We start from the raw sequence: 21,726 nt of genomic DNA, 5'->3' as shown, positions 1-21,726 counted from the left end.
GCTGCTCCGATCGTGGGGGCACCCGCTTTGGACCCACACGCGGCCTCGCAGTTGGCGGGACACGCCGACTCGTTCGGCCCTTTCCGGGACACAGTTTGATATTTGGGGGGGCGCACCACAATGCTGACCCAGGTGTCGTCACTGGCCGCATGGGTGCGAAGGGAGAAACCGCGGAAGGACAGGATCCCTGGTTGAGAGCGGAAGGGCGTTTTTCCATGATTTTTATCATTATTTTGTCAAAACCGCAAGGCGCGCCAAGGACGCGTTCGGCCCCTCCACAAGAGGAACGAGCCATCCCGCTACAGCAACTCAACGTGCCCGTACTGAACCTGGGGCGGAACAAAAGCCGGTTGAACCCGGCCACCTTGGAGAGGCTCATGCAAGTATGGGGGCTCGTCGGGCGGCTCGCTTTTCCTCTTTCCTCCTCCGGCAAAGCGCGCGGGAGCTCACGGAGGATTCCGGCGACCGGCGCGCGATTGGGGGAGGAGGCGGGGATGGTCGAGGACGCCTCGTCTACAAAAAGCGGCTGATGGATAATACCCTTTTTTGGTTGTGGAGGAGAAAACCACCGCCTCACGACTGCGATGGATCGCGCGGCCGCGCGACAAGAACAGAGACGACCCTTGCGAGGCCAATGCTCCTCTTTCACACATTTTCCATTGTTTGCCGCCTGTGGTGGCTGAGGCCGCTTCCCGCCTGGGTCCCAAGGCGTCCTTCATAGCCTCTTTGCCGCAGGGGACTCGGCATCTCTTTCGGTGCCGCGTGGAGGACGGCGCGCTGGCGGGGCCGGCACGGCTCCCAATGGGACACAACGCCGGCTCAGAAATTCTCCGGATCATTATTAGCTCGGCATTCGCGGGGCGACGCCGGTGGTTCACTCCCTCTGGGCCGCACCTCCATTGGTCTGTGTTGGCGTTTGGGTCGATAATGCACGCATTGCAGGGTCGAAAGGCGGTGCGACATTGTGGGAGGCCCAGGTGCTTCGTGATGCGGCCGGCCGTCACGCCACGATGGGGGAGGTCCGCGAATCGGGCGCTGCGCCGTACGCCCTTCTGGGGTGCGGTTTGATCACACTCACCGTCCGGTGTTCCTGAGTGACAAGTTTGTCCGGCTTGTATGCGCCATGCCGTCGCTCAATTCTTCAACCGTCGCGGGAATGGAGGTTACGGCGTCACGCCTTTTTGTGCGCGGCGGCCATTTTTGGCACGCGTTTATATGACCACTGCTTTTTCAGCAATGCAGTACGACGACGTTTATCGGCACTTAACCGGGGGATTGTGATGGAGACATCCCCGGCGAAGCTTCCGCCGGCAGCGGTTGGTTTGGGCGAGGGCTTACGACACATGATCGAGAATAATTGTGTGTGAGTCATCAAGCCCACTGAAAAGGCATCTGCCGCCATCATCACGGATGCGTCGCTCCATGGATGGAGTGCCGTTTTTATTCCAGACTCCGGCGATGTTAAAATTGCCGGAGGGGAGTGGAAGAAGAGCCCTTTTCTCATCATGCAGGCCGAGGCGCGCGCGCTGCTCTTAGCCCCATTGGCTTTTTCCGCCATGTCGCCACGCGCCATTGGCGTTTGGGTGGACAACACTTCGCTGCAAGGAGCGGCGAATAAAAGGAGCTCAAAATCGCACGCCATGACGTGGGAGCTGCGACGGACATATGAGTTTTTTTGACTCTCGCGGAGTACAGGCATCCTTTACTTGCGTGCGGTCTGCGGAAAACCGCGCAGACGGCATGTCACGCGGTCGTGTTTTTGCACCTGAGGACTTGACGAAGGGGCTTAACTTGCGAAGGGGAGCGGCGGGGTCTTTTGGCTGGAGGACTCCAAAAGCTTTCCATTTCGTGAGTTATATATATATAGGTATACATCCTGTCCGAATGGAGTGACCGCGTCACGATGGTGGCTACCGAAATACGTATATATAAACATACATTTGCTTGGTGTAAACTCTCATTGAGGATTTGGCGAACCCACTCCCATTCCATTCAACCCTTCTCATTCTCGTCTTGCTTGATTTCTGTTGCTGAAAGCTTCAGGATCCGGCCAGCGGCCCAGGTGAATATTTATTTTGTGTCACCGCGTGAAGCACAGCCATTCCATTGAAGGCGGGATGGAAGTACTAATTTTGGTGCCGCGTCATGGGTTGATGTGGATCCGCTTCCGCGTGTGGCTCTTTGTGTGGGTGCTTGCTCCGTGTGCGTTGTGTTTGTTGGCTGCGGGGCTGTGGCCGTATCCCGTCGGCTGTGGGATTGAACTGGAGGCGGTGGCGGTGTGTGCGTTTGTTGTGTGGAGGGCCGAATCCACTTACCCGCGGACTGACAGCACTGCGGTGTTTGTGTGCGTGTGCGTTGTGCGAGCGTTTCCTCTTTTAGAGTGTGTGTGGTGACGGCGGTGCCACAGGGGTGTGGGACCGTAGCGAGCGGGATGCGTGGGCGAACCCTCCGCGCCCACCACGTTGTTGTTGTTGGCGCTCTCCAACACTGTGCTGGGTGGATGTCACCCACTTGCCGTCGTTGCGGTGGTCTCCGTGCATGTGGTGTGCGTCACGCTGTGTGGATGACTCTACTTTTGTGGCTGCTAGTCATATCCGTGCGTATCTCATTTCTTTCTTATTCACTTTTTGATTGGTGGTTAGTGTTCAACTTTAACTCGATCCAACTAAGAAAACAAGGAGAAACAATGTCTGGAAGACCAGAGAAAGGACTTTACGGTAATGAGGAGGGCCAAGCGTCTGCTGTGCCACAGGGACATTCTCGGAGGAGAGCGAGGTCGGACCTTGAGGGTAACACAGATCAGCCCGCTGCGACTCCCATAAGAGTGGAGGAAGCGCAACTACGGTGGACCATGTGCAGCATCGTGAGGGACATCCTGCTGGACGGAGAGACCGACATTTCCAGGATGAAGCTGAATGATTTTCTTCGGGAGCATTTTGGCTCCAGGGCAGCCGTTGAAGAAGAACAGAATGTGGAGATGCGGGATTTTTTGAGGAGCCCCGATGCCTACATAAAAGACCAGCAGCAGCTTGAAGAAATTTCTAATTTAAAGGATTATCAGCTTTTAACAGATAGGCGTAAGCTTGCGGACGGGGGTGTGCACTATCTCGAACATTGGATTGAATTTAAAGATAAGGCTACTCTCACTCCTCTTGCAAGGAAAAAACTTAACGATGCCCTCACTCAGATACAGAAAGAAGTAGCAAGGTTGGAGGCAGAAGAAAGGGCGAAGCGGAGGGCAGAAGAAGATGTGAGGCAGGATACTGAAGAAAAGACAACCAAACTGGAGGGATTCTACGAGTCTGTGTACGGTGCGAAGTGGGGCCATGTCTTGGGTTTTATGACGATAAGATTTGGGAGGACCGAATGGAGGTACATGAGGGAAAACCATCAATGTCTTGGACGTACAAGGCGGAGGGCATAACTTTCGAAAAGGATGACGGTGTGGAGCAATTTAGCCCACCACGTCCCAGGCTGATGGTGCTCGCCTCGGAAAAGGGATGGCCGTACTCGTGGAGAGAGAATAAACCCATTGTTGACTGCTATGTGAACTGTGAGGTGGAGCGAGTGTGGCAGATTGTTGAGCGTGATCTAAAAGACTTGTCTGTCACTTGCAGTGTGTACGGCTCCACGCTTAAGCAGCGTCTCTTGGTTGGAACGCCCGGGATCGGGAAGTCGATGAATGCCGGTTCTTACCTTCTCTACCAGCTGCTGCACTGCAATGCCGAGAAAATCCAAGTGGTTGTCCACTGTTTTGGAGAGGATGTGGCCTACGTCTTTGACAAAACCACCAAGACGGTGACAAAATACGTGGGTATTGAAGCATCCGAGAGTGTTGTGTTGAGTTTGTCGCAGCGTGGGATGAAAGGTTATATAATCTACGATGTGCCAACGAATGAGGCACAGCTGCCGATAAGTTTTGCGCCCTCCACTGGATGGGGCACGATTGTGCTGGCATCCCCAAAGGTAAGGGACATTTTTGAGTTTGTGCGTCAACGAGTTCCCCACCGAATCATCATGAATCGCCCCGACGAGATGGATGTGAAGGCGATGTGTGCGTGGATGACGCGCGATTGGACTACACAGGAGCAAGAGAAATACTGGAGGATGGTTTCCCATCAAATGCTTTTTTTGGGGCCGATTCTACGTTACATCTTTGATGCGAATGACTTCAGTAAACGCTATGATGAACTTGTTCGTGTCTTGAGATCGATAAAATCTCGGGATGATGCAGAGCGCCTTACACATGGAGGAACGAAAGAATGGTGTACCGAGAATCCGTTTTACAAACTTATGTGCGTTAAACGAAAAAGAGGAGATTTTGGTACCGAGGATTTTAAGACCGACTTAATATCTGGTCACCTCGCGGATCGATCATTTCCCTTTGTGGTGAAGGTATTCCCCTTGAATGAGATTCTTGGTTTTTAGTAACGAGGAGTAAGAATGCTCTTTTGCGTCTGTAATTCTGGAGAAATATGCTTTGGACGCATCCAGGAATGAAGTCTTTTTCATTAAAATAGCAGAGGAACTTAAGGAGCTGAGGTCGCCAGCACCCCAAAAACCACTGAACACCGCGCTGAGGGTGACCCCGGAGGACATCCCACCGAGCCGTTTGGATTGTTTCCATTGCAACGCGGACCTAAGAAGATTGATGTAAAGGCCCGGGTGTTGTATGGACCGGCGGTTAGAAACATTCCGCAGGTGGACGGCTTTTTTCGTTGAGCCACCGCGGAAGTCGCTGGTTGGGCTGCGGATGACCACGGTGAGTCGACATCGCAGGAACGCCAGTTCACTGAGTGCCTGGCGGCTTATTTTGATGGGTGGGAGGAATTTGCTCAGGGATTGTTGTGGGAGATTATTTATGTGCAGCACGCCGATGAATGGCTGGCAGAGACGTGATGTCGTCAATCCCAATATTGTGAGCGACGTTGAAAGCCGTGAAATGGCGGCATTCTGGAAAGAAGAGGTGCGCCAGTATCAAGTGTAAATATCATCCGGAGACTTTGGAAGAGACGAAGCTCTCCGAAGTGTGGAAGAAAAACAAAAAAAGAAAACAGATTAGGAAATGAAAAGTGAAAGAGACATTTTGATTTGTGGAAAAATTTATTTTTTTTTTGAAATATATAAATATGTATATATATATATATATATCGACACTTGTGTGTGCATATATTGCGGGTGCACCAGCATCAGGCGGCAGCACGGCACAAAAGTGTTAAGAATGTTCAACGCGAGTGATAATAGAAATGACAGAAGAAATTAAGTGGGGAAAGGGAAATTTATATTTTTGGTAAAAAAACATATTTTGAGTTGTTTAATACATGTGAATGGTTTTTTTTTTTTTTTTTTATACGGCACCGGTGCACCATCCCCTTTGGGAGTAAGGCACATACAGATGGCAAAAAATTACAACGCGATATTCCTTCACAACGACAGAAAAAGAAATCAGGGATGCCAGGGGCATTTTGGTTAATGGTAAGAAAATATTGAAGGATTCTTATATTTATGTGAATGCTTCTGTTTGTATACAAGTCGTAATAAGAGAATTGCTCTGTTATTAAGGAATTACTGTCTTTAGCTGTATCGTAGTGTTAATACATTTTCCTTTTTATTCTATTTTGTTTTAGGACCGATCATTAAGAGAAACATCTTTAAGGGATGGACGACGAATAAGTTCTATTGAGGAAACAATGCACTCCGTGTGACCGCATGGAGTGAGGCGTCGCGTCATGGATGGATGATAATCCGCTTCCGCGTGTGGCACTTTGTGTGATTGCTGGCTCCGTGTCCGTTGTGTGCCGGCAGCGGGCTGTGGCCGTATCCCATTGGCCGTGGGATTGAACTGGAGGCGGTGGCGGTGTGTCTCTTCTCGTCCATGTTTGACTGCTGGCTCTGTGTGCGTTTGTTGTGTGGAGGGCCGAATCCTCTTACCCGCGGACTGGCAGCACTGCGATGGTGTCTGTGTGTGTGTGTGAGGACTGGTGTTTGGGCGGTGGTTTTCCGTGCCGTTCCTTCCGGATTGTCTTGTGTCCCGCTCTTTGCGTGGGTGCACTGCATTGCTCCCCACGGACGTGTCTGATGTATTGCCGCTGCTGCTTTCTCTTCCATTTCTTGAACACACACGCTAGGAAGCAAACTGGCGCTAAACGCTACTGTGAAATTTGAAGGCTCTGAAAGGACCAACAGCACACACACACATATTTATATGCACTCACGTATTGCTGCAGTGAAGGCACCCCGCACACACAACCGTCGCTGCGTGACCGGATCCAGCGGAAGGAGGAGGGAAGGAAGAGAGAGTGAGCCGAAGAGGCCCAACATGTCGCGGCGTGTGTTTACTTCCGCGGTGCTGCTTCTTCTTTTCGTGATGACGTGCTGTGGGAGTGGTGGAGCTGCTTCTGCTGGGGGGAGTAATGTAAAGAAAGCAGTTGATGCGTTGAGTGGGATTGGATGGGAAAAGCTTGACAAGTGGGAGGAAATTGCCAACGCTGGTGGTAAGTATGGCTCGATTCGTGGTCCCAGTCTCGTTGAGGTGCAGGGTCATGTATTTGCTATTGCTGAAGTCCATTGCAAGGATGGAGGCGAGTGCAGCAAATTCAGCTTTACTGGGATTGCGTCAAAGTACCTTGGTTTAAATGTTGATGCTGGTCCAACGGAGATCTCGACGACGAATGCAAGTATATTTGGCGCAGATCTTCTAAAGGAAGGGTCTGAGGGCATCAACACCAGAAACGGCATAACGCGACCAACGACGGTTGTACTTGAGGAAAGCGTTTACGTGCTTCTGGGAAACTACAGCCATACAAGGCCGCAGGTTGGGGGTACGAATGAGCGGGGCCTTTTACTCGTGAAGGGAACTCTCACTGAAGAAAATGGAAAGAAGCAAATCAGATGGAATGAGACCCATGTGATGAAGCCTGAACCCAAAGGATATTCTCATTCCTTGAGCGAGTTGATTGGCGGTGGAGGATCGGGTGCTGTGTTGCGTGACGGCACGCTTGTGTTTCCCATGCAGGCCAAAGACAAGGATGGAACGAGCTTTTTACTGTCTATGCGTTTCTCCAATTCAAGGAAGAAATGGGAGCTTTCCTATATGACTGGTAAGGGCTGCCGGGATCCAACCCTGGTGAAGTGGGAAGAATACGAATACGGCGAAGAACTCTTCATGATGGCTCATTGTGCTGGAGGCTACTATGACGTTTACAGGTCCACTTCGGATGGAGTCAATTGGAATGGGCACTTCCAACCAATTACCCGCGTGTGGGGCAACTCACACAATCGAAAGGGGTACGGCGTCCAGAGTGGATTCACCACCGCAATCATTGAGGGAAAGGAGGTGATGCTCATCACCGCGCCGGTGTATGCGAAGGAGGACAATGAAGGTGGAAAAGGTCGGCTCCATCTTTGGGTGACGGACAAGGCACGTGTGTATGATGTTGGGCCGGTATCTCGTGAAGATGAAGACGCTGCCGCGAGCTCCCTGTTGCTGAAAGGAAAGGATAATAAGGAGTTGATTTCACTGTACGAGAACAAGAAGAGTGACGGATCATACAATCTTGTTGCTGTGCGCCTGACCGAGAAACTGGAGCGGATAAAGGAAGTGGTGAAGACATGGCAAAATTTGGACAGCGCCTTGCAATCATGCATTTATCCTGCCGGGTATGACTCGGTGTCAACAAGGGGTATGTGCGTTAATCGTGTTCCCACCGAGAGGCTTGTTGGCTTTTTGTCCGGTAACTCAACTCAGACCGAGTGGAGGGACGAGTACCTCGGCGTGAACGCAACAGTGACGAATGGGGAGCCAAGGGTTCCCAATGGATTGACGTTTAAAGGACCCGGAGCAGGAGCGGAGTGGCCTGTTGGCAAATTGGGCCAGACTGTGCCGTACTACTTTGCTAACACCGAGTTTACTCTTGTGGCGACGGTGTCCATCCACGAGGTGCCGCAGAGTGGCAGCATTCCTTTGATGGGCGTGAGGATGAATGACACCAAAAGCACGGTGCTCTTTGGTCTGTCGTACACCCATGAAAAGAAGTGGCTGGCCATAGCGGAGGATCCTGCTACTTCGAAGCTCGTCGATGGGTGGGAGCCAAACAAGACATATCAGGTGGTACTAAAAATGAATTCTAATTCTTGGACTGTCCTTGTGGATCGAGAGGAAATCCACAACACGAACTATAATGACCATCTGTTTGACTTCCACAGGATTTCACACTTCTACATCGGTTGGGACAGTAAGAACCAAAGTGCAACGGGCGGCCATGTGACGGTGACCAACGTCATGCTGTATAACGAGGAACTGTTTGGAGATGATCTGTATGAACTCCATGCCAGCAAAGTCACTGTTCCATCACTTGGTGATGAGAAACAGTCCACAGGTCCGGTGGCTGGCACAGACGTCTCAGTTGCTTTCGAGTCAAACAGTGAAGAAAGCGCCACCAGCAATGAGGAATTGACTGGGGATGATACTCATGAACAACGAGGAAAAAGCGTCCATATTTTGGTGCCTGCAGCGTCCCCTTCCACGGATGCCGCGGGATCATCTGTTCCTGAACCCGCCACCGCAACGGAGAGTGCAGGGAATTCTCGTTCAGAGGACAATGCCCAGCTTTCCGAAGGCGAGACGTCTCAGCAAGCCACGCTGAATGAAGACAATGAATCGATGCAGCGGGATTCGGAGTTGCAGACACAAGAATTACAGTCAGAGGAGTCAACGGAGGCCACTGATTTTGAAGGATCCGCTGAAAGTTATGGTACAGAACAGCCAGAGGAGGAGGGAGGAACGAATGGCAGGAGTGGCGGATCAGTGTCTTCAGGGGCTGCATCATCGGATATGGACACGGTTGCTACACCAGTGAACGGTGAGCACCAAGTGCAACAAATCACTGAGCCTTCCGCTGAAAATGACGACGTGCGGTCCACTGGAACCGTAACTACCGGCGCGGAGGAAAGTTTCAGCCTCGAGGCGGGGGACGGAAATTCCGAGAGAACAATGAACTCAGACGGCAGCCTCACTCCTTCAAAGAGTGACGCCGAACCGACATCCGCGGAGGACACCGACAACATCTCTCGGACTGAAGGAGAAGAATCTTCTTCTGAAGACGTCAAGGAGGTGCCACAGACGGTCGACACCGCACCGGGCAATACAAACACCACGCCTGGGGAAACCATGATCCCATCGGAGTCCAACGCAACAACACCATCAGACACTGACGTTTTGCTTGAGCACGGGAAGTTCGGGGACTTGTTGGCCATGGGTGAATTTGCTGAAAACACCGTGCATGTGTGTGTGTCTCGGGTGTCGTTGCTTCTGCTTCTGGGGCTGTGGGGCACTGCGGCTCTCTGCTGAGGTTTGAGGGAGGGTGGAATTGCGGCTTTTCGTCGAACAATATCTGTGCAGCTTCCCAGCATCACTTACTCAACTTTGTCAGGGTTACTTTTTTTTGTCTTTGCTTTAAAAAAATTTTTTTTTTTTATTCTTGCTGGTGCTCTGTTGGAATAATCAGCACCCCTGTGTGTGTTTTTCTTCTTTTCAATGGTCGCTTGCTGCACACCGTCACGAGTGACGTGTTTCTCTCTCTTTTGTTTGCTTTTGTTGCCCACACGCGGTGCCGGCCCCGCTGCTGTGCGTCCCACGGACTGCACAAGAGGAGGAGTGGAAGAAAAGGCCGGATGCCGCATGAAATGTGAGTGATGTTGTGTGGGCTGGTGGAATAATGCGATCTTTTTTTATGTTTTTCTGTGTGTGTGTGTGCGGGCAGTATGTATAAACTCAAAAACACGGTCGTATTGTGCTGCGTGGCACATGAAATTACATATCTGCCGAATCAATTGCTTTTTTTTTCTTTTTTTTTTTTAAACTTCTTTTTTCTTTAACTTTTCTTTTTGTTTTTCTTTTTTTTTTCTTTTTAAACTTCCTTTTTTTTTTTTTTCTTTTGGTTTTGGTAATTCACTGCATTCTCTTTTCCGTCCGTGCCGTGTCCCATGTCACTGTGTGTCTCCGTGTCCTGTTGATTGTCCCTCTGCCGGCTATGCTGCTGACATGCCCCCACTTCTTCTTCTTTTTTTTTTCCCTGCTAGAGGCACCGATGGTCCGCGACGACGATTGTTTTTGCACCCCTCTCTGCGATGGCACGAGGGTGACTGGGCGCCGACCTGCTGACTGCACTCGGAGGGGAGCGGATGTTGTGCGCCGTGCCTCATTTGTGAGTGTGGGACGCCACCCGCCACGACCCGCTGTGAGGCGCAGTGCTATTCCGTCGCGGCGGAGAGAAGTGAAGGACTGCGGCGTGTACTTGGATGCGCCCCGTCCCTCTCGTTGCGGCCGTGTGTGTGTGTGTGTGCTCTGGATGCCCAAACTCACTTGCCCCGCAAATGCGGCAACGGAAGGATGTGGTTGCGTGGAGGCGCCAATGCCACCTGAATCAAACCGTGCCTGTGGCACACACGCAAACAGGAGGAAGAAAGGAAGGAACTGTTCGTCTGGGCCGTCGGCCGGACACCAAAATGTTCCATAAAGATAAAATGCGACGGAAAGGGAGAATGAGTAAACGGAGAGGCAGTGGATCTGCCAAAGCCTCGTTGTTTGCTCCGCATATATGTGTATATTTATATATTCTGGTGGTCCCTCTCTCGTGACATGTTGAACGCTCTATTCGGATACACCTATTTTTATAGCTTACTAAGTGGCAGACTTTGGGCCTCTCCAGCCACAAGACCCCGCCGCAGGGGTGGGAATCAAGAGAGGGGGCGGATGGTACGGCATAAATAAAAATATTCATCTTGACGTTATCGGTTCCTTTGGTTGCTTCCGTCGCGGTCTTCTAAAGGAATTCATGCGATAAGAAGGAATAGTACTGAAATATGTCTTTATTCTATTTTGTGCTTGTGAAGAGGATGTTCATGAGGTAGGCTGGCGTCCCTAATGTATATGTGTCCTGGTAAAACGGAGATATTTCTTCACGATCCTTTTCTATTTTGTGAATGTTTGGTTGACCGCCATTGAGGGAATCAGGGAACTGTTAGCGTCCAGACGATTTGTAATTATTTTACTTTTCACAGCCGCTCGGGATCCCTGCAAGCTGATTGAAAGAAATGGCAGTGTTTTCTTTTACACCGCGACGGGGAGGAGCGACATCGGTGCTCGTACGTTGGACTTGGTATGCTCGCATGGCGACGCCCGGGTGCGGCTCACCTTCTTCGGCGAACGCAGGCGGGCCGACGCGGTGGCAACCGTCGGCGCAACAGGGACGCGCTTACGTTTGGCCTCGGGAAGCGGCTCCGAACAGTGGGGAAATTCGACCCTTGCGGGGCGCCTTGCGAGTTGCCGGGCGCCTCAAGCACCAATTTTAGAGACCCAAGTGCTCTTGCCCATCGCGGGGACGGCCCGGGGGTTGGGGGCGCGGCGAGGACCGATCGTTGCTGGAAGGGTGCGTTTGAGCGCCGACCGCGCCAACACCGTTACGAACGTAGAGCGTCGAAACACTCGGCTTTACTCCCAGATGGTGGAGTCGCTCAGCTACTGCTCGGCGCTTGAATCCAACACTGCGGTGTTTGGCGGCCCGCCCGCGGAAGGCAGGGGCGCCGTGCCGGCGAGAGGCGCCCACATGTCGGGGAGGGCTGCAAGACAGACCCCCACCTACGCATGCCCGCGGATGGCGGAAACACACGGCCATATCAGCTGCGTGGTTTGACGGCCTGGGGCGTCTCAGTGTCCACGGCCCAGCCCAATCTCACGGGAGGCAGAAGGCAGGTCAACAACCGAAGGCCTCGGGGCTGTCCGGGGAGAACGCATTTCCCTCGCTCGATGCCCTTGCCTTCCCGCACCTCCCGCTTGGAAGATGCCCCGGTTCAGAAGAAGAGGAGCGGCGTTTCCTTGCGTTCGACGTCGCTGCTCTGGCCCGCGTGTGTGGAATGAGGGCGTCTCCGGATCCTTCGCCGCCCTCCGGAGCGCATGCGCTTGTTGTTGGCGCCAGATGGGCGCTCTGGCTCGAATTGCCTCTGACGGCTTGGTTTTGTGGACGCGCGCGCTGGGGATGGATCGGGATCCCACCGGTGGTTTCATTGCTATTGGCGGGGCACTAATGCAGGACTTCCGGTCGCAGATCATGATGGCTACTGAGCCCAGCGTCCTGCTCTCCGCACTGCGCGTCTGCCCTCGGACGCAAAAACAACGATTGCTGCAATGCCGATTGTGTCGCATTTATGGGCACGACGTGTCTGCATGCAAACTCCGAGGCGCGGGTGGTCGTCAAGAAGCGGCGAAGGCGGACGACGGCGGCCGCACCCATTCCGCCATCCCCCGCCAAGGCTCGCAGGCGTCGCACCGCACCGCCGACGCCCCATCCGATCCCTCAGATTGCCCGACGCAATCGTCGAAAAGGGCAATGGAGCTTATGCGCCAGCGGCGCTTGACTGTGGCACGACGGATCGCCGGCATCCCTGCTTTGGGCCGGCTATGTGAGGATAGCGAGCGGGGTGGCTCGAGAAATGTGGGCGCCGCCAAAGTGGGAGCAGGGACCGCCCCTGACGAGACGATTTGCAATGTTTTTTGCCTCACGCACGAACAGCCAATGGACGAGAAGAGCCGCGCGGCCTTTTGGCGGCAGTATTGGATGTGGCGCCGTCGGCCCGACCGCAGCACGCCAGGATGCCGCGGCCCATGTCGCAAATGAACCGGGGCACGCTGGCCATGGCGTTTCTGGGGTTGCAAAAAATTGCGGCGCGACCAGAGACGAGGCGGGCGCGCCCCCTCGACAAAGGAAGGGGTGGATCGGCGTATCCGCTGCCGAGCCGATGGCAAGCAACGGGTTGCTTTTCGACTCGCGTGGATGCCGGCGAGCCGTTTGTCCGAGATTGCGGTCTTGACTCCCAGAATTTCACGCTGGAGCCGGACGGGGCCATGGTTTTGGATGGGCCCGCGGCGCCGAAGACGGCGAGGGCGGATCCCCACCGCGCCTCGAGGCCCGCCAGGGTACGAGAGCAGGACGCGCCCGACACCATAAAGTTGTGCAGGGCACTTCGACACAACGAAAAGCTCACGAATCCTAGGACTGCCCAAGTCGGACGAGCTGTGGCTCCTTAGAATGCCACGGCGCATTCCACAAAACGGGGTGCGCTGCGGCACGCTGCTCCGATTGTGGGGGCGCCCGCTTCGGACCCACACGCGGCCTCGCAGTTGGCGGGACACGCCGACTCGTCCGGCCCTTTCCGGGACACAGTTCGATATTTGGGGAGGCGCACCACAATGCCGACCCAGGTGTCGTCGCTGGCCGCATGGGTGCGAAGGGAGAAACCGCGGAAGGACAGGATCCCTGGTTGAGAGCGGAAGGGCGTTTTTCCATGATTTTTATCATTATTTTGTCAAAACCGCAAGGCGCGCCAAGGACGCGTTCGGCCCCTCCACAAGAGGAACGAGCCATCCCGCTACAGCAACTCAACGTGCCCGTACTGAACCTGGGGCGGAACAGAAGCCGGTTGAACCCGGCCACCTTGGAGAGGCTCATGCAAGTATGGGGGCCCGTCGGGCGGCTCGCTTTTCCTCTTTCCTCCTCCGGCAAAGCGCGCGGGAGCTCACGGAGGATTCCGGCGACCGGCGCGCGATTGGGGGAGGAGGCGGGGATGGTCGAGGACGCCTCGTCTACAAAAAGCGGCTGATGGATAATACCCTTTTTTGGTTGTGGAGGAGAAAACCACCGCCTCACGACTGCGATGGATCGCGCGGCCGCGCGACAAGAACAGAGACGACCCTTGCGAGGCCAATGCTCCTCTTTCACACATTTTCCATTGTTTGCCGCCTGTGGTGGCTGAGGCCGCTTCCCGCCTGGGTCCCAAGGCGTCCTTCATAGCCTCTTTGCCGCAGGGGACTCGGCATCTCTTTCGGTGCCGCGTGGAGGACGGCGCGCTGGCGGGGCCGGCACGGCTCCCAATGGGACACAACGCCGGCTCAGAAATTCTCCGGATCATTATTAGCTCGGCATTCGCGGGGCGACGCCGGTGGTTCACTCCCTCTGGGCCGCACCTCCATTGGTCTGTGTTGGCGTTTGGGTCGATAATGCACGCATTGCAGGGTCGAAAGGCGGTGCGACATTGTGGGAGGCCCAGGTGCTTCGTGATGCGGCCGGCCGTCACGCCACGATGGGGGAGGTCCGCGAATCGGGCGCTGCGCCGTACGCCCTTCTGGGGTGCGGTTTGATCACACTCACCGTCCGGTGTTCCTGAGTGACAAGTTTATCCGGCTTGTATGCGCCATGCCGTCGCTCAATTCTTCAACCGTCGCGGGAATGGGGGTTACGGCGTCACGCCTTTTTGTACGCGGCGGCCATTTTGGGCACGCGTTTATATGACCACCACTTTTTCAGCAATGCAGTACGACGACGTTTATCGGCACTTAACCGGGGGATTGTGATGGAGACATCCCCGGCGAAGCTTCCGCCGGCAGCGGTTGGTTTGGGCGAGGGCTTACGACACACGATCGAGAATAATTGTGTGTGAGTCATCAAGCCCACTGAAAAGGCATCTGCCGCCATCATCACGGATGCGTCGCTCCATGGATGGAGGGCCGTTTTTATTCCAGACTCCGGCGATGTTAAAATTGCCGGAGGGGAGTGGAAGGAGAGCCCTTTTCTCATCATGCAGGCCGAGGCGCGCGCGCTGCTCTTAGCCCCGTTGGCGTGGGGAACTTTTATCGCGCAGTGGGCCCGGAGGCTCTTTTGCCATTCCATCGTTTTCCTCGTGGACCGCCACCCCCAAAGTTGCAACTAAAAAAGTACCGCGAAAAAAGACGACGGAACGCCAAAAGCCAATGAACGGATGTTCAAAACGGCAAAACAAGCAGCAGCAAAGGCGCAGGCACCTCCCTCCCCGCACTCGATGAAAGAGAGGGCGAGAGAAGTCATAATCCTCAAACCTCAGAAAAAAAGAATAAATAAATAAAATAAAGGGGTAAAGGCTCCCAACCTGTACGGCGTGAGCGCTCTTTTTACTGAGAGGCAGTCCAATTGAGTTTCTTTTGTGAGGAATAACAAAAAAAAAAAGAAAAAAACATACTTTCTTTTGCTTATTTATTATCCATATTTAAATCATTGAACTTTTTTTTTTTTTTTTGTGAGAAACCCGTCCGCGCCATCTTCAATCAAATTGACTTCATCTTGACAGTCGTCCTGCAGTAATGCCAGGAGAAGAGATGGGTCCATCCACCATGGCACAAGCAGACGGCCACCATCTCGCACATCACACTCTGTACCGACAACAATCACCAAACCCGTGTCTTCCGGGGTAACCGTGCGGGTCTTACCCGCTTTGCCCTCGAGAATCCCACGCACCCCCGCTGCTGCGCAGAACACCTTCACAAATGAAAGATATTGCGGGAGTGGAAGTGCGGGATCTCGCATGACATAACCAACTCCAGCCTCGTCCACGATTCGATGGCATTCACTGTTAAGCGAAGACTGCTCCACAACGTCTTCTAGCCATTCGCGGAATGCGGAGCCGCTTTCCAACTCCTTGTGTGTGATAACAGCGTCATCTGCCCCATCCTCCGCTTCGCCCATCCATCCTCCAATTAATTCTTCATTGAAGGAGTTTTTTTCAGAATGCAAGGCATTTGGATGTGGCTTATACGGTAGACAATTATAATACACATTAATGGGATGTATAGCAGGAGCGTGTTGCGCCAAATAGATGCGGTTCTCATGCAACATCTGCCAGTACTTTAGTTCCTGTGCAGTACTCATGGAGAATACACGCGGAAAGCAACGAATTGTCCCTCGATAAAGATATCCCATGTGCTTCTTCGCCTCTTCCTCATTATTATCCTCACACGGAGCGTGTTCGACAAAACAATCGGAGTCTTTTGAGTGTGTCAACTCTGTAGTTGAAGCCCAATTTTCTTTTTCTTTTCTTGGTGCCTGACATATTCCACTCTTTCCTTGTTCCTCTTCCCTCCCTTCCGTCAAGGGAGATGTATTCTCATCACAGCGTGGATTTGATTCACGTGGAATGAATTCCTCATTCACCACCTTTTCCCTTATCGCAAGTAGTTGTGGCAGTAAAGAATGGGCATACTCAGCTTGCTCCTTCACAATTTCCATGGCAGCTACCAAACGACTAAGAAATTCTCCAACGTCTTTGGATAACTTGACGGCAACATAAAATCTTATCATTTCAGCCGTGCAACATGACATGTGACGCGTGACTACAATGTCTTGATTCATCTCATCTCTTTTGATACACCTCCAGAAAAGGTCGTCTCCGTCCCCTACAGCCACCTCCTCGGTGCTCTCTACTAACGGGGTCTCACTGTCCCAAATCAAAGTGATGTTCCCTTCAATATACGACGTGGTCACACGAGCCAAATGCTGGCAACGACGGATTCCATCCGCAATCCGTTTTTCATCAACTTGCTCTTCTTCTCCCCCTTGATCACTATCACACGCGTCCCGATTTTCATGAGTGGGTTCATCGCAATGGTAGCAAAACCCACACACAATTTTTTGCAGCGTGAGAGAAACCTTCTCTGAGACCTCCTTTGGCAGATGCAGGTGATGCATGACGGTCAGGGGGTGTTCAGTCAGATCCAACATACCAGAAAGCAAAGAGGTGGTATCTACCATCGCCAACTCGAGTTGCAACCTCTCATAACTCGTCGCTTCCCACCTTCCAATTTTCTCTGTGATCTCACCAATTGAATCGGAGGGGTAAATGGTGCATTTCAATTCCTCACAGATTTTTATTTCCTTTTCTGACATCACACCACACGTGCTTTTAACCTCCTCGTGGGGGTCGAATGACGCCTGGCCATCCTCACGACTCTGTGCAGCAAAAGCCTCTGATTTTGATTTCGGTTTCTGACTAAAGAGGAGAGCCCCAACAAGAACAAGTGGCTTCATTGCCATGTCCTCAATGCGCTGCTGGCAAGGTCGACTGCCTGTCCCGAACCCGGAGTTTGCCTGGTTCCGCGTGTAGCGCACAGTTTTCTTCCGCCCCTTTACCACCCGATTGACGATGATGGGGAGATTCTTCGAAAAGCGCAGAACGCAACGAGACATCGCCTCAACATAGCGAGCATTAAAGAATGCCACTGCTTCAAAAAGGACACATGATTTTCCACAAAGCACCTCTGGAAGCTCTTCGCAGAACTGTTTCACACGTCGCATGGCGAGAGCCTCCCGTTGGCAGACGAACGAGACATATTCCAATGAATGAGACGAAAATGAGTCATGTCGCTCCTCCGCGTGATGTGCCTCGACACCAACACCGCCACCACTGCGAGTGGCGTCTCTGCAGTGGTGGTACGCCGCGATGGCGTGACGTAGCGCATCCAGCACGCTTTGAGAATCGTCCAAAGGAACATTTTTAATTGTCATCCCCGCATGGAGTTTCATTTCAAGTGATTTCAACGCCACACGGAGGGCCTCTGAGAGACGCCGGAACTTCTCTGTCGCGTCGGGATCATCGGGGTGCAGGTCGGGGTGACAACGCAGCGTCTGCGAAATGTACGCCTTCTTCACCCGGGCGTGTGAAATATCCGACAAGGAAGATGACGGCAGTCCCAACGTCGTGAGCGCGACTCGAGGGGTCATGACGCGGATCCATGTGTTGCGTGACAACATTTCCTCTCGTTTTGGTTCGAATTGTGTCCCTTCTTCCCGATCCCCACCTCCCCTGCAACTCCCCACGCCGCCTCGTCTCGCCCTCTCCCCTCTTACACGCTCGGGGTCAAGCGGCGGCTCAGAGAGAGAGAGAGAGAGAGGGATAAATCAGCAAAAATAACAAATGGGATGTTGGGAGAGACGCCGTCACAGAAAAAAAAAAAAAAAACGCGTACAGTAACACAGAAGAGATAAGCGTGCATTCATATTCATGCAAGGTAAAAAAAAACAAAAAAACAAAAAACAAAAAACAAAACAAAAAAAGCACGACACGAGAAACAGACATCTTCACTAAACCCCTTTTTTAGTTTTCTCCTTCTTCTTCCTCTGTTTCTCCATCCTCTCCGTCTGGAATGGCGGAGTGAAAAAACACTTTGCTCGATACAAATGCCTCTTCCAAGGCGGTGTACTCACGGATAGCGTAGTCCACCATTGTGGCAGTAAGGTGCATGTTGTTGATTTCCTCTTCCTCATGCGAGGCGTCTCTTTTCTGAGGCTTCTTTCGCTTCGGTGCCTCCTTGGTGCGTTCTGCAATACCTTCCTGCATCGCGAGGAGGCGCTCCACATAGTGCTTCCCCACACTTTCAAACCAGTGAAGCGATTCGAACAAGTCTGAGAGGCCAAATAATTTAAGTAGGAAGGAGCATCCAAGAGCAAACCCGTCATCGGTGAATATCCCATCCTTGTTCTTTTTAACAAGTTGCTCCTTCTCACGTATCATAAGCTCCACATGTAAGACGCAGATGGGTGGGATAATCATGTGGAAATTCCTTAGGTGCTCATACTTATCTGCGTCCTTCAGCCGCTTCGTCACCGCCTCAAGAAGCATTCGGAAATACTCGGAACCATCCGACAGTTTCATGCGCATGTTGTGAATGACACTATCAACAACGCGAACGGCCTCCACTGTGGAGGGTGGTGCCTTATATACCTCCTCATCCATGCCTTCTTCCTTCATCATTTCCACCTCTTCTTCGTCCTCGTCGCTTCCAATGGCATCTGGGTCAATGACACGCTCCAGGCGAACAACATTGTCAATAAAAGGGATGAATACAGCGGCATCCGCGATGGCGCGAAGCCCACCACTACGCATCATCCGCATGTACCCAAGTGCGTTGCCAATTTCAGAGACAAGGTGACGGAATTTGTCCAGGAACGTTTGCCCATCATCTGCAACACCCAACTTGTGCATCTCTCGGATGAAATTCTCTGCTCGTGAAAGCGGGTACTCTCCGTTAAGTTCCTCCTTGTGTGCAATGAAGAATTTTGCGTCTTTTATAAGCCTCGATTTAACATGGTCATCGTATAGGAACTGTGAGAGAATCGCAAGCTTCTTCAAAAGACATTTATAGACATAATTGACGGTTGTGTTCATGATGCCGGTGCCATGGGTTCGAATAGAGTTGGCAATATGACGAATATGTAGTGTGTGAAGATGCTTGGATTCCGTTGTCGATGGTCGCTGCACAAAGAGTTGTTCGTTCATATTGTATGTATAATTAGCTACAAACACCTGAATATTCTCTGTAATTACAAGAACATCCAATCCTTGATCCACAATACTTCCAGGCAAGTACCCATCACATATGCGTAGCCCATAACGTACTAACGCCAAATTCCGCATCTCCTCGTAAGTTTTCCAATCATTTGCCATGAGTGCATTAAGGTTGTAGAACTGCGCATCCAGATAGTGTTCCACCTCGGTTGCGATGTGAAGCCATTCATAAAAGAAACGAAGAGGTGGTAGGCGTGTGAAACATCCAACATCACATTTTCCCCCCGCCGCATCCACCTTACGGAATGGCTGGCCCAGAACCACGGAATGCGTATACAACCGCAGATCATTCTCAATGTCTATACAAAGAGTTTTAATTAAATGATTTTGAATACATTTCTGTATGTAGGAGATGTACGCATCGAGTAGAGCACGAGTATCCTCTACATGCCTTGATGAGAGAATGGATGTTCGACAGTCATGCATGGCCATGAGAAGATACGGCAAATAGTTTGACCCCAGCGGACGCTGATACATTCTTTCAAAGAAGAGAGGATAAAACGTTTCCCGATGCCAGTACAAGAAATCACAATCAGTGGCCACACGTAAACTTCTCTGATAGAAGACCAATCGATGAAGTTGAGAAAAGGCAATTAAAATATCCTCGTACTTCTTTTGTGCCATGGCAACCGAGCCATCCTTCTCCACCTGACACCGATTAAAGGCGGTACTAAGGACAAGGTCAAGACACACCAGATTTTCAGCTGTCTGTGGTTTATGGAGGAGTGCGATAGCTTGCCGAATAGCACTGTATTGATCCGTCACGTCTTCTGAACTCGTTTGAATGACATCTCCAAAACGCAAGTACATCTCATAGAGATGTCGCTCCATTACATATGTAATGGAACTTATCAGCAGATTGTATGTTGTCGCGATCACCCCCGTCTTGGCATGGAAAGCGGCCCGAATCATCATGAGCAGCTCAACTCCATGGGAAACACAATCAACGTGCTGAAGGGGGATCGCAACGTCCGCACAGTTGTGCAGCACGATATAATCAATAACAAGTCGTTGAATGTGTTCCGCCAGAAGTATACCGCGTTGCAACAACAGGGCAGTATCGTGGAGAAATGCCTTGTAGTGTGACGGATCCACGGGAAGGGTGGTTTCCATCTCGGCAATCCATGCACTTACCGACGTGGTCAGTTGATTCAACTGTGGCAAGAACTCCACACCACTTTTTTCGCATGCCTTTTTAATAGCAGAGATTCCTTCTTTGGATGGATCCCGCAGGTGACGGTTTAATTCGTCGGGCACACGGCGGGACAACCACATAAAAGGGCGAAACAAATGGAAACCATGAATATATATAACAGGTATTCGAAGATGCAGATGAAACACCCGTTTACACAGATCACGTCTTGTCACCTCGTTTGCTGCCTGTTGAAACAGATGGAGGTGGAAATAGTACATTCCAAGAATACCAATGTACTGCCGTCGTGCATTACCCTCCCGTGGGGTTCCCACCTTTTCCTCCACTGTGCATATCAAGTGATCCAGGACTTCCGTGAACTCGGCGCAAAGCCTCTTATTTGTCGTCACTGACACCTGCTCCTCTGGTACTTCATAGGATTGCATAACTAAACGCTGGAGAACCCCGTCATCCAGTAGTTCCTGGTCAATCTTATTCAGCAACCGACAGAACAATTCCATCGTCTTATCATCGCAATCAAACTTATCACGATTCCTAGACACATGCGCAAGCAGCTTGCGATAGGTGGAGAGACCATGAAGAAGGGTGTCATGCGTCTGCAGCACCTCCTCCACACTCAACAGGGCGGAAAAAATGTCTGTCAGGGAACGCCACACGCGCAAAAAACGCACATGCGTAAATGGGCGGTATTTGTCACGCTCACGCAAGGGCGAGTAGAGGGCAGCCAACTGCCGAACCGTCTGCTGTACCACCCGCCTCACCCGCTGCACCCACCTCCAGAGATCCTGGAGCAAACCCAACATACGACCAGCGCCTCGTTGTGCCTCCTCATCCGTAATGTCTACTTCAAGGCAGCTGTCGTCCCCAAACATCGCCAGGGGCGGAATCAAAACATCGAACGCCTCGTCAGTGAGGGCGTCCATCTCCAGAACAAGACCAGCAAAACAGAGCGTGATACGATAAAAGAGACGATTGTGCAATTGGCTGCGCCCTAAAGTGTCGGCAATGGAGGTGGTGAGTTGTCCCTGCCGCGCCGCCTGCGCACCCAATTGAAGCGAGACGGTGTCCGTGTGCGGGTCCCACAACACGGGATCCCAGCGGCAGTCAAATGTCTGCTCAATCTCCATGAGCATCTTCTCATGCCCAGAGACAAAAAAATGCAGCTTGTCTTGAAACGCTTCCCGCTCATCCTTCCCAATGTCTACACCAAAGTCTATGGATATGAGCATGAGAACGTCAAGTTTTAACACCGACTGAAACCCCCCTTTTAAATAATAATAATAATAATAATAAAATAACACCACCACTAAATAATAATAATAACAATGAGGGACTTTGAAATATCTCCTTGTAATAACGGGACACAC

The 21,726-nt window shown here is 52.0% G+C and overlaps 3 protein-coding genes and 1 pseudogene across 3 annotated transcripts, besides 27 other annotated features; 2 read left to right on the top strand and 2 right to left on the bottom strand.

Moving 5' to 3' along the window:
* Window positions 1-1,867: a mobile genetic element.
* Window positions 1-2,067: a sequence feature (heterozygous, Esmeraldo-like haplotype).
* Window positions 1,804-1,866: a mobile genetic element.
* Window positions 2,068-2,628: a sequence feature (areas merged during assembly that could not be assigned to a particular haplotype. This can correspond to areas where the two haplotypes were merged or to regions with more than two copies in the genome that were merged during assembly.).
* Window positions 2,629-3,958: a sequence feature (areas not merged during assembly with more than two copies in the genome that could not be assigned to a particular haplotype).
* On the top strand, window positions 2,687-5,077 carry Tc00.1047053508515.170 (annotated as a pseudogene).
* Window positions 3,959-4,232: a sequence feature (haploid, Esmeraldo-like haplotype).
* Window positions 4,233-5,459: a sequence feature (heterozygous, Esmeraldo-like haplotype).
* Window positions 5,120-5,151: a microsatellite.
* Window positions 5,332-5,352: a sequence feature (AT_rich).
* Window positions 5,460-6,123: a sequence feature (areas merged during assembly that could not be assigned to a particular haplotype. This can correspond to areas where the two haplotypes were merged or to regions with more than two copies in the genome that were merged during assembly.).
* Window positions 6,124-6,317: a sequence feature (heterozygous, non-Esmeraldo-like haplotype).
* On the top strand, window positions 6,206-9,349 carry Tc00.1047053508515.150 (trans-sialidase, putative; the record flags this gene model as incomplete). Its single annotated transcript, XM_810386.1, has 1 exon — window positions 6,206-9,349. The coding sequence occupies one exon, from the start codon at window positions 6,206-6,208 to the stop codon at window positions 9,347-9,349; it is 3,144 nt and encodes a 1,047-aa protein (XP_815479.1).
* Window positions 6,318-6,854: a sequence feature (haploid, Esmeraldo-like haplotype).
* Window positions 6,855-8,772: a sequence feature (areas not merged during assembly with more than two copies in the genome that could not be assigned to a particular haplotype).
* Window positions 8,773-10,008: a sequence feature (haploid, Esmeraldo-like haplotype).
* Window positions 9,454-9,478: a sequence feature (AT_rich).
* Window positions 9,836-9,937: a sequence feature (A-rich).
* Window positions 10,009-10,628: a sequence feature (areas not merged during assembly with more than two copies in the genome that could not be assigned to a particular haplotype).
* Window positions 10,629-11,481: a sequence feature (haploid, Esmeraldo-like haplotype).
* Window positions 10,650-10,874: a mobile genetic element.
* Window positions 10,880-14,675: a mobile genetic element.
* Window positions 10,884-11,052: a mobile genetic element.
* Window positions 11,482-11,498: a sequence feature (heterozygous, Esmeraldo-like haplotype).
* Window positions 11,499-13,006: a sequence feature (areas merged during assembly that could not be assigned to a particular haplotype. This can correspond to areas where the two haplotypes were merged or to regions with more than two copies in the genome that were merged during assembly.).
* Window positions 13,007-21,726: part of a sequence feature (heterozygous, Esmeraldo-like haplotype) that runs on past the window's edge.
* On the bottom strand, window positions 15,081-17,612 carry Tc00.1047053508515.120 (hypothetical protein, conserved; the record flags this gene model as incomplete). The annotated part of the gene is made up of 1 exon (XM_810385.1): window positions 15,081-17,612. One exon carries the CDS (start codon window positions 17,610-17,612, stop codon window positions 15,081-15,083), a length of 2,532 nt encoding a protein of 843 aa, XP_815478.1.
* Window positions 17,733-17,755: a microsatellite.
* Window positions 17,872-17,915: a microsatellite.
* On the bottom strand, window positions 17,956-21,588 carry Tc00.1047053508515.110 (hypothetical protein, conserved; the record flags this gene model as incomplete). Its single annotated transcript, XM_810384.1, has 1 exon — window positions 17,956-21,588. One exon carries the CDS (start codon window positions 21,586-21,588, stop codon window positions 17,956-17,958), a length of 3,633 nt encoding a protein of 1,210 aa, XP_815477.1.
* Window positions 21,630-21,686: a microsatellite.

The sequence above is a fragment of the Trypanosoma cruzi genome, genomic scaffold (genome assembly GCF_000209065.1).
Source record: "Trypanosoma cruzi strain CL Brener 1047053516885 genomic scaffold, whole genome shotgun sequence".
In the NCBI taxonomy this organism is placed as follows: Eukaryota; Euglenozoa; class Kinetoplastea; order Trypanosomatida; family Trypanosomatidae; genus Trypanosoma; species Trypanosoma cruzi.
The sequence above is the reverse complement of the archived record's forward strand: the minus strand, read 5'-3'. Positions and strand labels throughout refer to the sequence as shown.